General features: G+C 34.1%; 2 protein-coding genes across 4 annotated transcripts in view; one reads left to right on the top strand and one right to left on the bottom strand.

Moving 5' to 3' along the window:
- Nucleotides 1–61: 61 nt before the first annotated feature.
- Nucleotides 62–999, bottom strand: LOC126758322 (uncharacterized). Its single transcript, XM_050472556.1, has 2 exons — nucleotides 522–999; nucleotides 62–464 (listed from the first exon to the last, which is right to left on the bottom strand). Exons 1-2 carry the CDS (start codon nucleotides 904–906, stop codon nucleotides 94–96), a joined length of 756 nt encoding a protein of 251 aa, XP_050328513.1. The 5' UTR covers nucleotides 907–999; the 3' UTR covers nucleotides 62–93.
- A 701-nt stretch (nucleotides 1,000–1,700) lies between these two features.
- The window catches only part of LOC126760676 (partitioning defective 3 homolog), a 174,517-nt gene continuing 162,895 nt past the window's right edge, over nucleotides 1,701–13,322 (top strand). Inside the window, exons 1-2 of one of the 3 annotated variants that reach the window (XM_050476499.1) lie at nucleotides 1,701–2,070; nucleotides 3,129–3,474. In XM_050476499.1, the coding sequence (XP_050332456.1) occupies nucleotides 3,355–3,474 (120 nt within the window). In that variant the 5' untranslated portion in view covers nucleotides 1,701–2,070; nucleotides 3,129–3,354. Of the gene's footprint in view, nucleotides 2,178–3,128; nucleotides 3,475–13,322 lie in introns of all 3 variants that reach the window. The other 2 variants (XM_050476498.1, XM_050476497.1) reach the window with 2 other exon arrangements.

Genomic DNA, 13,322 nt, shown 5'->3' with positions numbered 1-13,322 from the left:
ATTTTACAATAAATTTTCGTTCTAATTTACCGTCTTCATAAAAACACAATAATACACTACACAGATTTTTATAAAATAGCGACCATCAGAATTTCACGTTTCTAATGCGGCCGAATTTTTGCCTTTATTCGCTTTTTTACTTTGCTTTTTCAAGTATTCGCTCTTATCAAGATTATTTTGGAAGAATGTAGTCTCCTTGCGCGCCTGTGACACCTCGGTGTGTAAGCGTTGTTTATGCACAGCTTGCTCATAGTTCATACGCTCCGTAAGATGCACCCATTTGAAGCGTGGCAAATATTTCATACTCCACATATAATCATAGAATTGTGACTTTTTACGTGTAGATATTTGTTTATTATTTAAGAGTTCAACAATTTGTTTGGCCGCGCGCTTTGACTCGAACTCAACCCAACCTTCTGTGAAGTGACGTGCCAAGCGTTTTCGCTTCTTCTTTTTGTCGTTGGCTGCAAACAATATCTATGTTTTAGAATTTTTCTCAAAGCATAATAAATGGAACTTACCGCCGGGTAATTTCTCTGGTTGCAAGTACACACGTCCAAGTTTCGCGTACTCGCCAAGAATTTCACGCATCCTTGTAACATTCATGTGTTTGGGTATGTTCGATATGTAAATGATGCCCTTCTTGCGTTTCTTTTTCGCTTTTACATTGAAGTTGCCCAGGTCCATTTCATCATCATCATCATCGTCAGCACCAGCTTTTTCAAGATTTTCCCCAATATTGCTGGTTACTGATGTTGTGTTTTGCTGTTCTAGATCGGACCGCGCAGATTGTTCACCACTTGAGTCCTGCATTTTATCATCCTGCGACATTTCCTCCAACTCCTCTGGGGGAGGTGGTGGTGGTAGACCACTTTGTCGTTTCTTTTGCTTCATTTTAACAATCATTTAAATATTTAATTCAAAAAATTTATATTTTCAATAATGTACTGCCAGTATTGAATAGGAACACGCCGTCGAATCAAAACAAATTTGACAGCTGACAATTGGGGTTTCTAATGCAAGTAATAAAAAGGTACTACTTCAGTACAAGCATAAAATCTTCCGAATTGTATGACTATATATATCAAAAAATCAGAAATATTTGTTCTTTATTCTTATTTATGACTTGAATTTGTCATATTTAATTGAAAACCAAACAATATGCTTAGAAAAATAAGACGATTTATAGTCCGACATATACCACAACATTGCAATCCTGCAAAATGTAAAATACTAGTGCTGCCATCCATAAAAACCATAACGAATGGTTAATTTGTAAATTCACGTATTTTTAGTCACTTTTATTATTGTTACTATAACAATTTTAAAACACGCATTTTTATAGAAATATTATTAACAGCAAAAGTTGTCCTTATTGTAATTTATTAAATAAACAAATTGTTTCCTGCTTTCCGTCCACTACTGGTAACACCCTATAATTCTAGCGAGTAAACCAAATGTCAAAGAGAAGTAACGAATTGGTGGGCTGTCAACAAAAACTAGTTCTGCTGCTGCTGTCGTCAGAGAACGCAAGCAGAGAACAGGTAGGTAAACAACAGCAAACGAGAAGACAACAACAACACTGGGCAGTCTACTGAAATAGACGTTAAAATTGCGGCTTCAAAAAACAACAAATAAACGAGTGGCAACCAAGCAGCGAAAAATGACGAAACAAGGTAAACGGCAAAATTCCATGGAAGCCAAGTGACAAACGAGTTGTTGACATGAGTGCGAACGGGAGTAAAGCGCGCGTGTGCGGAGAACGCGATTTTTGAAAAAATTTCAAATTTTCCAAGTGTGTAATGCATAATGCAGTTGTGTCTACTGATCGGATTTAACGAAAACTAACCAATTTTATGCACTTACTTAGTGCAATAAGAAACTAAAACGCGATATTAGCAACTTGCAAGTGCAGCGAAGTGAAAAATTATATTATGTGAATAATTGTGGTAACGAAACATAAAATATGTAATAAAATATAAGCGAAAAATTAACCAACGAACGTGTCGGTGAGATTGTGCAAAATAAAGAAAGAAAGTAAGCAATAACTAAGAATTGATAAAAAATGCCGTAAGTGCCGACAACGTCGAACCAACGGCGACGAAACTAAATGTAAACGTTTATAATGCAAAAGCGGTGAAGCAAAGAAAAAACCGACAAGTGTATAACAAAGTGAAGTTTGTAAATAAATTTGTTATTTTTCTTTGTAGTACCAAATAGATTTTTCATTTGTATCTACATTTATTACGTTTTTTTCGCTTATGGCCACATTTTTGCGATCCTAAATCTGTGCTGGAAAATCCAGTTTTTAACTCGCGCATTCAGATCGCTATTTCTTCCAGTAATTTGTTGTGTATGATGTGTGCTTCGTTTTGCATTGTTTGTGCGATATATTCTAGTGATTCATGTTTTCCTTAAAAGTTCATAGCGATACTGATAGGAGCTTTACTGCTAATAAGCAGTTGATCTTTGAAAGAAATATGTATAAAGTTCCAAAAATTTGAAGTTCTAAAGTAATTAGATGTGTTAATAATATGTAAATGGTTTTCTGACTCGACATTCCTTATACCATCTAATTCTTAAATCCACCCAGTAAGTGCAGCTGTCAAGTGCTAAACATCCTATAGCACATGCACTTCCCAATTGTGCTGTAATCTTGCTTTAGTAGAATTGCTGGCTTACTAGCACTAAGTTAGTGTTTGTGTAACGTATTTTCGTGTCGGCAAAGCGCAGCTGCACACTATTTATGTGGAAGCAACCACAAAATCTACATCCACCACATAAAAATACCCGGCGTACACCTATGTATATCTATGTATTTATGTATGTACATAATTCAAGGATCACTAACGGCGCCTTTGCTAGTGCATTTTATAGAAGGCAATTGGAGGGTGACTCCATAGCTTGTCACGACCCTCTCGAGAATAGCAGCACACATCATCGACTACACAATGAATGCTGTATAATTGCATTGTTTTTGTTTATAATAATATTTTTTTTTTCGTCTGGCGATGGCCTGGCGCGCGCCTATTATATGACCTTGCAATTCCAATTTCCAAAATACTTTAATGCAGTTATTTAATAGCGTTTCAATACCAATATTTATAATGTTTTATTTATCCGCCTAGCTTTCAATTTAAATAACTAAACGTCTACGAAAAATATAAATATATGAATTACTGCCGAATATAAAACGAATGTGTGACTCATTAGTTAGCTATTCACCTAATTGAAAATATTTAACTTAGTGTTGTGTACTAGAAAGTGAAAATTATTTGTTAAAAAATAAAAGTGTTTGTAAAGTTTAACGAATAGTTGTTTGTGCAAAGAAAAAACGTAAAAAAATTGTCAAAAATGAAGGTCACCGTGTGTTTTGGTGCCATCCGCATTGTTGTGCCATGTGGCAATGGCGATTTGCTGGTGAAGGATCTTATCAACGAAGCAACCAGGCGTTACAAGAAAGCAGCAGGAAAGGTGAGTAATCGAAAATATGAATGAATAATATACATACATAAAAGTAGAAAGAATCAGTTTGTTGACTTATAGATGTTGTTGTTAAATTATTGCTCAGAGTAGGATTAAAATATTCATACAAATTTGACATGAAATCTGTCAATTCAGGGGTCGCCGTAGTAAATAAACCTTAGGCAGTGTTTAAATTGTTCTTATTGTAAGAAATACATCATATAATTTTGAAATAATAACAATTTGATCTTCGTACTTACGCCATCGTAGGTGAATGCAATTGATGATCGTGTTTTAAAGAAAGAGAACTTGTTGAATGTTCAATTTTCTAAAAGGAGTAGAACTTTTTAAATGTTAGATATTTTAATTAAAACTATAATAACTAAAACAAAAGAAGGAAATATCTTTATGACTTTCATAAATACAAAATCTCCAAATAAAATAAATCTTAAAATTTTTTTTTTATTTTATTATTCTCCATTCCAAGCAGTAGGTTTCACTTTCCGTTATCGGCGTAATCTTTAAACGTCAAAGTCTTATCTTTACGAGATAAAATTTCAAAGAAAATAAACTACTTTTTTTTCTTGCTAAGAGGTTTACCTGTTTTTTTAACTAGCAATGCAAGCGTTTTAATTTTCCATCAACGAAATCAGACTTTAAAAAAACGGAAGAGCCAATTTTTATTTGTTCAATGATAAAATCGAGTTAATAAAATTGCTTAAATATTGGTGTTGTAAACACGCAATGCTGATAAAAGTTGCTCTGAATCCTATGTATTTGGAAGGCCTGAATTGTGGGTAAAACTATGTGTCAATAGCAAAAATGCAATAAGCAAATATAAACAGGTGAACTCCGTTGACCTCGGCGGCAGGAAAATATTTTCCCAATAAATGGAAAATTTTGTGGCCTTTTTATGTGTCTTATTTTCTTTCATACTTTTATATGCTTATTTTTAATTACATTTTTGATGACCCTTTTCATTCTTGGCCACAAGAAGGGGGTGCATTCCACTTGCACATGTACAAACAACTATTTTTCTTATGCATCTACCTTTTTCTGGTAACGTGAGATGCCCAACACTTGTTCTACAAGCCAGTCAGCTGGGATAGATGCCTTACGCATAGCGATAAAAGCCTAATAATTAATCAAGAAAACATGAAGAACCCAAAAAAAAAAAACTAAAGAACTTGTGTTTACAAGGGGAAAAGCAGGTAGAAATTTGAGAATTGTTGCAGGCGTAGTAAAGTTGTTACATAAGAGAAATTTAACAAGAAAATGTTCAAGATTGTGTCTTCTCTTGTAGATAACAAAGCCAAGCTCAAAATGCTAATAAGAATTTAAAGCGCATAAAAACAATCAAATGCACTCAATTTGGTTCAATTTGGTTAGAATTATAATAGAAATGAAATTCAAAGCATTCTCATGCATTTTTACAACAACAATAACAACAACATATGACGCGAACTTAATTTGGTTCTTTTTCGTGACGCTGCACATTTCCAGCCACTTCAGTCTAACCAGCAACTCAACGCCTTCGCTTATAGCCAAAAGAAGGTTCAAGGCGCAGATAAACAAACGCTTTAAGAAAGCAGGAAGTCATCACTCTCCGCTGCCTGATTGCATTTAAGCCATGTTTCGAGTATTTTGCTTTTTTGCCTACCACATACCACAGCATACACTTCCTATCAGTTGCGAGGGCACACCCAAAAATATTCTGAACTTTGCCGTCATGATCACTCATTTTGAAAGGTTCGAGATAGGCTAATTTAGACAGGCTTTTTCTAACTTTTTTATTTTCTGCTCACTGGCAAGAGCCGGCCATCAATAAATGTTCTGTGACGTATCGATCGGAATTTGTTGCAGACAATTGCTTTTGTTGTTGGTTTATGGCGTCGGTGGCGGCTTTATTAAGCCTTTGGTTCCGCATTGTGCGCTTTGATGCTGTAGCTTATGGGTGTACCTATGTATGTATGTGTGTTGATGATGGTACATGCTCGCACGTGAAAATGCAGGAATATTTGGAATAGTGGTGTGCAAAGAATTAGCAGCTTACTAAAAGGACTAAAATTTGTGGTTTGCATAATTTTTTTTTTTCAAAAAATTCGAAAAATAAATAAAAACAAAGAAAATAAAATAAAATTTTTATTAAAAAAATTTTAATTAAAATTTTAATTAGCAATTAGAATTTTAATTAGAATTTTTTAAAGAAAATCATTTTTAAGGAATACTCATCACCTATTGAGTATTTCAGCGTAGCTTTCTATATTTCTTTATTCTATTTATTGTTAAATAAATTATAATTTCCAGTTAAAGATAACCCAAATAGAGTCGTTCCGTGTCATTTGTTTATAATTGATTAATTTATAGGTGTTTCTGGTCTAATAATACATTCTATCTAGTTTTTTTAGTCTTTCTATTTTTATTTTTTTTGTAGGTTTGACACTTTTAAGTACTTATTATCATAAAAAAATTTCTGGAGTCTGATCAAATTTGACCCGGACTGACAATGAAAAAGCTAATTTTCGCGTATTTTAATACAAATCTTTTTTATCGTCTTCAAATGTGTGATAAAGTTGACTACCACAAAATCTTCTGCAACATTTTCAATTTTTTTGCAATATTAATTTATTGTTTTTTTTTTTGTAATTTTATCTTTAATTATTTATTTATTTTTTTTTTCAAAACATTTCACCTTACTGCATTTTTTTGCACACCACTGTACCCCAATGCACCAGCGCGCTTATCGTCTTGCACTTGGTTCACCTACGTCATTGTAATTCTTCCCCACATACATTATCGCTATTTAAACTCCATAATATACAAAAAAAATGCATTATTAATTTGTTGTTGCATGTTGTAATTAATTTACGTTTTTCCACATATTTCCGTTACACAACTTACACGTTACCAGCATTTGAGGCGAATTTAAAGTGATTTTTGATGATTTTGTTTTTGTTGTTGTTTTGTTTTGTTTTGTTTTTGTATGACTAAGGGGCGTTTACCGATCACTACAGAGCGATTTGGCTGCTGAGAATGAGTAACCAGAAACCAAGCAATTTTTTTTTCTTTTTTAATTAGACATTCTAAAACAGTCTGCTTGAATAATGCTAAAAACATTACTTTTGGTGGAAGAAGAATTTACGTGGCGATTCAGTTTGAGGTTCTAGACGGTTGTTTGAGCATGAAAGTTGAAAAAATTGTTGTATTAAGAAATTTTTTGTTGTTGTTGTATTTAGGATTTTTTGTTGTTGTTGTATTTAGGATTTTTTGTTCTTGTTGTATTTCGGATTTTTTTGTTGTTGTATTTAGAATTTTTTGTTGTTGTTGTATTCAGGAATTTTTTGTTGTTGTATTTAGGAATTTTTTGTAGTTGTATTTATATAATATCATAAAATAAGATTTGTCGATTTCCGAAAGCCATACATATTTAGTATCGACTTATCAATGATCTAGTTACCGATCTAGTTAGCGCTCAGTTAGAGTTCTATTTAGTGATCTAGCTAGCGATCAGTGTTAACTTGTCCCTAATTAAATAGGGCCTATGGCAATCTCTAGTCAATTTATCGTCCACTTAATAAAAACTTTGTTATAGAGACACTTTCCCCATCAGAGAAATGCACTCGTAGGTTGACTTCGTACAACAACTATACAAGCTATAAATAAATTAAGCAGCCACTACATGAAAGTACTTAATTATTTATTAATTCTGCTACAAGCACATATTTCATATAAATTGTTTTTTTTTTTTATTGTTGCTTTTTTCCCCCACCATTTCTTTGATGATTTCATATCGCGCTTACGCTGCAACAAGCAAAATAAGATTTCCGTGTGAAATTCGGTGTTTTCTTCATTTTTATGGAGCGAGAGAAATGCAAGACATGCAAGAAGCGCTAAAAACTATGTCAATTGTGCAACCACGCTTAACTTTTCTCATGCGACCACATACATACAAGTATATAATAAATAAGTTACAGTAATGTTAAACAATTTTGGGACAGTTGATTTTCACTCCTCCTTCCTCAAAATCATTAGCCAAAGACAAAAAATGATCACTTAGTGACAGATCCAGACGTTAAGGTAGATGCATAAGAACGAACCTCCCAACCAAGCTCCCGAAGCATCTGGCGAGTCACTATCGAACATGCTGGCGGTCCAAGTGGTATTATTCGTGGCCTCACGTAAAATTAGCATATTTACCTAACCTAATGTAAAGCCATTTATTGAAAAAATAATTAATAATAATAATATATATTTTTATATTCACGCAATTTGCAATCCTAAAAGTATGCTTTGGATATAAATCCAGGTCTGTTCTTGGATAATTAGACCACAGATTCTCGTGTGAACGGCAACTTGCGTTCTCAATGTGGGGTTTGCGTACCCTAAATTATTACTTTTTACCCATTAGACCCCGAGGCTAAAAATACCGTCTGATCTTCGCAGCCTAAATTACTAAGTCTAACTTACCAAGCAGGTTGTGTCCACTTTTTCCCCCCGATTTTTTGGTCCATGTGATCAAATTTGACCCGGACTGGTGCAATTAAATTGCGCCCACATTTTGAATCGATACAAGGAGAGTTTTTCAGTGGCGCAAAGCATTCAGTGAAAGTCGTAAAACCCTTCAAACCGCAGTTAGTCGTCCATCCACCTTCGGCAATAAGGATAATATCGAAAAAGTCAAAGAAGCAGTGCTTAAAAATCGTCATTTCTGCATCAAAGTGATAGCAGACGATCTGAACAAACATATGGATCGACTCCATGCTTATTGGTTAATTTTTTGGGTAGGAAGCGCTATAGTCGTACCGTAAAATGTGAACCTTTTGCAAACACAACTGAGTCGATTGCCCTGCATTTACCAAACGCATTATTACACGCTGACGGGACGTGTGCTATGATTAAATTAATAGAAACTGTCCAACAATCTAGCGAAAAGCGCCTCAAAAATGAGCCGATCCTAAAAAAAAAAAAAAAAAAAAAATTGTTAATCCGGTTCAAATTTGATCAGTTGTTATTGTTGTTGCAATTCAGTAAAGTAACAAAAAAATATTGGAGAAGTGAGTTTGAGCTGGTTATTAAAAATTCGAAATGCTTGCTTGCATTGCTTTTATTTTACTCTCCACTGCATATCCACTCGTATTTATTAAGCTATCTTGTTATGCTAGTAAAAATGTCGGAAAAATATTTAAATGTCTTGTCAAAAGTGTGTGAAAGATGCTCAACAATATCACTTGCTGGCTTACTTTCATCTGCTTTTCCTGCTTTTGCCGCTTTATGTTTCGCTCACCACGTGCGTTCTGAATTTCGTGCATCATTAAAATTAACTGTCAACGCTGCGCGCACTTCCGTGCAAATCTGCAATTTGATGCTTGCAAAAAAGATAAAATAAAATAATAAATTAAAACAAAAACGCGACAATAAAAGTGGCTTACCAATTGTCTTCTAGCGTAAGAATTGCTGTGCATGCAACACTGCGCACTGCAGCTTACTCGTCGCTCGTTTCCTACGTGCGAGTAACTTTTGCCTTGGCTTTGCAGAAATCGCAGCTGCAGCGACATTTTCTTTAACTAAAATATTTTCTATTTTTTTATTTTTTGTCTCATGACACTTGTTGTTCTTCGTTTCGGATTTTCGCCGTTAAATTGCATATCAACATGAAACTATAATAACCATTCACCATATTCTACATTGTATACATTTTGCTCGCCTGCTTTGTTTTTGTATTTTTTTTTACATCAAATTTTTGTTTGCATTATTTGTCATTATGCTCCTATATAAATTTCTTGTTTCTGCTGACAGTCAAAAGTTGCACACTCGCTTAGTATAGACATTCTTCTTCTTCTTTACTTCTATGCTCATTTGGTTTTATTTTGCATTCTAAAGTATTTGCCGTTTGCAAGTGTCTCAAGTTTGGACTGCAAACGCGCTGCAAACTACTGAGCTTGCAATTTCCCACGTCCTCTGTGGTCCGCTATGCGCTGGTGATCTATGCAAGTGGGCGTTGCTCGTTCGTTTCGCGTATTCTATTTCGCTTTAAGTTTCAAATGTCACTGTGTTGGCGCATATTTTCTCCTGAATGTCGCATTCGTGATTTAGTATAATAATTTAATTCAGCAGGAAAACCATTTTTGTTTTCTACTTTTGTGTTAGAAATTTTTAAAAACTTGATTGAGTTCATTAAAATATTTTCTGCATTAATACTTATAAGAAAAATTTGTTAATTGACTCAATTAATTGACGACACGCTTAATAAACCCAATTAGCCAATTGCCAATTACTAATATTTATAGTCTACATTTTTTAATTGACTCCATTACTATCAAACGTTTAATTGAGTCAGATGAAACTCTGTGTATTTTTCTCATCTAAAATTTTTAATTGAGTCAATTAGCCAATAAATTTTATTTATTTATCGCAATTTGTTAATTGTGTTAATTGCCAATTACTAATATTTATAGTCTACATTTTTTAATTGACTCCATTACTACGAGACATTTAATTGAGTCAGGTATCGCAGTTTGTTAATTGTGTTAATTTAGGAATTCGTTATTTTTTATGTTATCAGATTTTTTTACACCGAAGTTTTTAATTAATTAAAGTTGAAAAAATTCCAGTTATTAAACAACTAACCTAACCTATGTAGTTTGGTAGGAAAATGAGCGACACATAGGCGAGTTTTGGTCGTTTGCGATACCAGATAGAGTTCAGTTACTAGGCGCATGAGGAGTAGTCATATTTTAGAATGTCTGCGCTTGACGCGAATTTCAACAGACTCTGTGGCCTCACTATCGATACTTCTTCCAGTGAATCATAGCATAGAGACCCCAAATGCTTACAGCGTAGTCTTGCTAATGCTCCTTTGTTTCCCTGATGCACACTATCGAGTGCCTATAGGGATTTTCTGTATTTCCGATTTACCGTTTTTCACATGTCTTTTGCAGTTTTGCACCCATGTAGCTCGTTCTATATTATTATACCACGCTTCTCTCCAGATCGTCGTATAGACAATTTATGGGTTTCCCAATGTTCATCATGTTTTCCGGTGTTAGCTGTACACCATCCTTGGCAATCTCGTACACTATTTCATTGCCATCGATGCCTTTGTAACCTGGCACCCAGTAGAAGTAAAGTTGTTTGCTTCTGGCAACATTTTCCACTGCTGCCCTGCTTCTCAAGATACTTCTGGCCGATATGCGATACGAAGTTAATGCCCTGATTGCTGCTTGGCTCTGGAATCTGTCTGTCTGAAGGTGTATTAGAGGCCAGCTCCGAGGCTTTCGCAACAGCAAAGAGCTCAGTTTGAAATATACTGCAGTGGTCCAGCAACTTAAAACTTTTAAAACTTAAGTTAAAAGGCTGCCTTTTGTCTAACTGTGGACAGTATATCCCTGCACCAACTTCTTCGACCATTTTCGCGCCATGCGTATAAATGTTTAGAATGTTGAGCACAGCTAATATACCTTTACGCCAACTATCTTTTTCTATGAACCTACTTTCCAAGTTGGAAAGTGGGATCGGTAGCTGTCAAACCGCCTGTACCCACCGAGCTATGCCCGAAGGTGCTATATGTAAATTCTCCTTCAGCCAGTAGTTGTCTCGCCGATTTTGCTGCGCAGTTTTCAGCGAAGAGGTCTATAGTTGGCAGGTTTCGTACCATTTCAAGCATATACTCGGTAAATCGCGTTTTATAAGTACGATCGGGTTACGTTATATGACATTAGAACGATAAGACTTCGTACTAAAAAAAATGTCTCCCACAGTTATTTGATTGTTTGAAAATACCACATATTTTAGTTTTTCCTCGTTAAAATCGAAATACAAACCTGTTGGCTGCAAATATGAATAGCCTTTATGGTCCTGATACTGTAATAGCCAATTATGCGCGATTACTGGAAGGTTATTTGTCGAAAATATCGATGAAATAATAAAAATTGTTGAGTCCGACCGTTATTTAAGCACAATTGACCGTTTGGAACCGCTTAAATAAGGCTGGACACAAAAAGAAGCTCCATGTATGGGTGCCATACAAGTTTAAGTAAAAATAGAACAAATATACCGAATTTTTATAAGCGAATCATTGAAGGACCTTAACAAAACCGATCCATTTCTGAAGAGGTTGGTTACTGTGAATAAAAAGTGGAACACTTCCGATAACTTCAAGCAAAGACTGTCGTGATTAAATCGCGGTGAGCCGGCGCAAACGGTGGCCATGCCAGGAATGACGATGCAACAACAACAATCGAACAGGTTTTGCCAATAGTAAAAGAATTATGTTCCAAGAGGACAACACCACACCGCATACATTGATAGTGACCCACCAGAAGCTCCGGCAGCTATGTAGATGTGGAGGTTCTGTTGGACCTACCGAATATTACGGATTTGATCCCAAGTGATTACTACTTGTTAATGTCTGTGCCGAATGATTTTGCTGGTAAGAAATTCGGCTCTAGAGAATCCTTTGAAATTGTCGAACAAATCAGTGCATATATGATCTAAATCGGATCACAGTAATTTTGTATGTAAAACCTTCTATTTAATGCAAAAATTATGGATTACTCTTTACTATCCTACCCTTTACGATTTTAAAAGACATTTAACAGGCGATTTGATTTGGATTTACATAAACTTTTTAAGTAATCGCTTAATTACTATGAGCTCATTTTAGTACAAAAATAATATTTTTTGTTTGGTTTGTTCATATTGTTGTTAATATGAGTACGAACATAAAAACGCCATATTGGAAAAATATTTATCTATTTTTTGGTTTGTAATTTACAGGGATATAAAATAATAGCAATTTATGACAATCGATAAATTAGTTGAAACGATATTTCAATTCTTTTACCAAATGCATTATTTCTGTTTGATTATTACCGTTACTATAACACCAATGCAAATAGTTATCAATAACCGAAACAGAGCAAACTTATTTCATGGTGTAAATTAGTTCCCAATCGAACTGACCACGCTAATCAAAAGCAAGCCAACTTTTCAACACATTTTTTTTTATTTTTTAACGAATATTCTTTCATTATCTCTCACATTTTTTACATGAATTTTCGAAATTCATTTAATTGCATTGAAGGCCATAACAACCAATAGATAATGCTTAGTGTCCCCATTCTTTTAAGCTACAACAACTAACAAATACCACAAATGCAACAATAACAAAAATAAATACTAATAAAAAATTAATTTATTTACATGATTATTTCGAAAGTCACCTAACAATTGGAGGCGTAGACTTTAGTGAGTGCAGCTGGCTGGCTGGCTGCTTGCCCCGATAAGCACCCAAATATAAAGCGAATAAAAAATGAAATGTCAAATGAAGCTATTAAACTCGTAAATAAAATGTTCACGCGCACAACTTAGATAAGCGCTTTATCTGCGCGTCACTTTGTACTATTTTAAATATGTAAATATTAGCATTGTACTGACACGTCGATACTTTTCGTTGGAAAATACGCCTAACAAGCAACAGTGCACTTGAAATTATTTTTACTGTATGACGCATGTAAGTTTTATAAGCGAAAATTTTCTTATTAACTTAATTACTGAACTATATGGAGCGTTTAATTCAATCAATTAACAAAATGTCTACATTAATAATTATTTTAACATTTTGGTAATTGACTCAATTAATGAACTAATTGAAAAGCTTATTTGAGTTCATTACCAAGTTGTCTACGTTAATATTTATTAGGATGTTTTGCTAATTGACTCAATTAATGAACTAACTGAAAAGCTTATTTGAGTCCATTAACAAATTGTTTACATTAATAGTTATTTGGATGTTTTGCTAATTGACTCAATTAAGCTTTTCGGTTAGTTCATTAATTGAGTCAACTAAAAGCTTAATT

The sequence above is a fragment of the Bactrocera neohumeralis genome, chromosome 5 (assembly GCF_024586455.1).
Source record: "Bactrocera neohumeralis isolate Rockhampton chromosome 5, APGP_CSIRO_Bneo_wtdbg2-racon-allhic-juicebox.fasta_v2, whole genome shotgun sequence".
NCBI classification, from domain to species: domain Eukaryota; kingdom Metazoa; phylum Arthropoda; class Insecta; order Diptera; family Tephritidae; genus Bactrocera; species Bactrocera neohumeralis.
The sequence above is the reverse complement of the archived record's forward strand: the minus strand, read 5'-3'. Positions and strand labels throughout refer to the sequence as shown.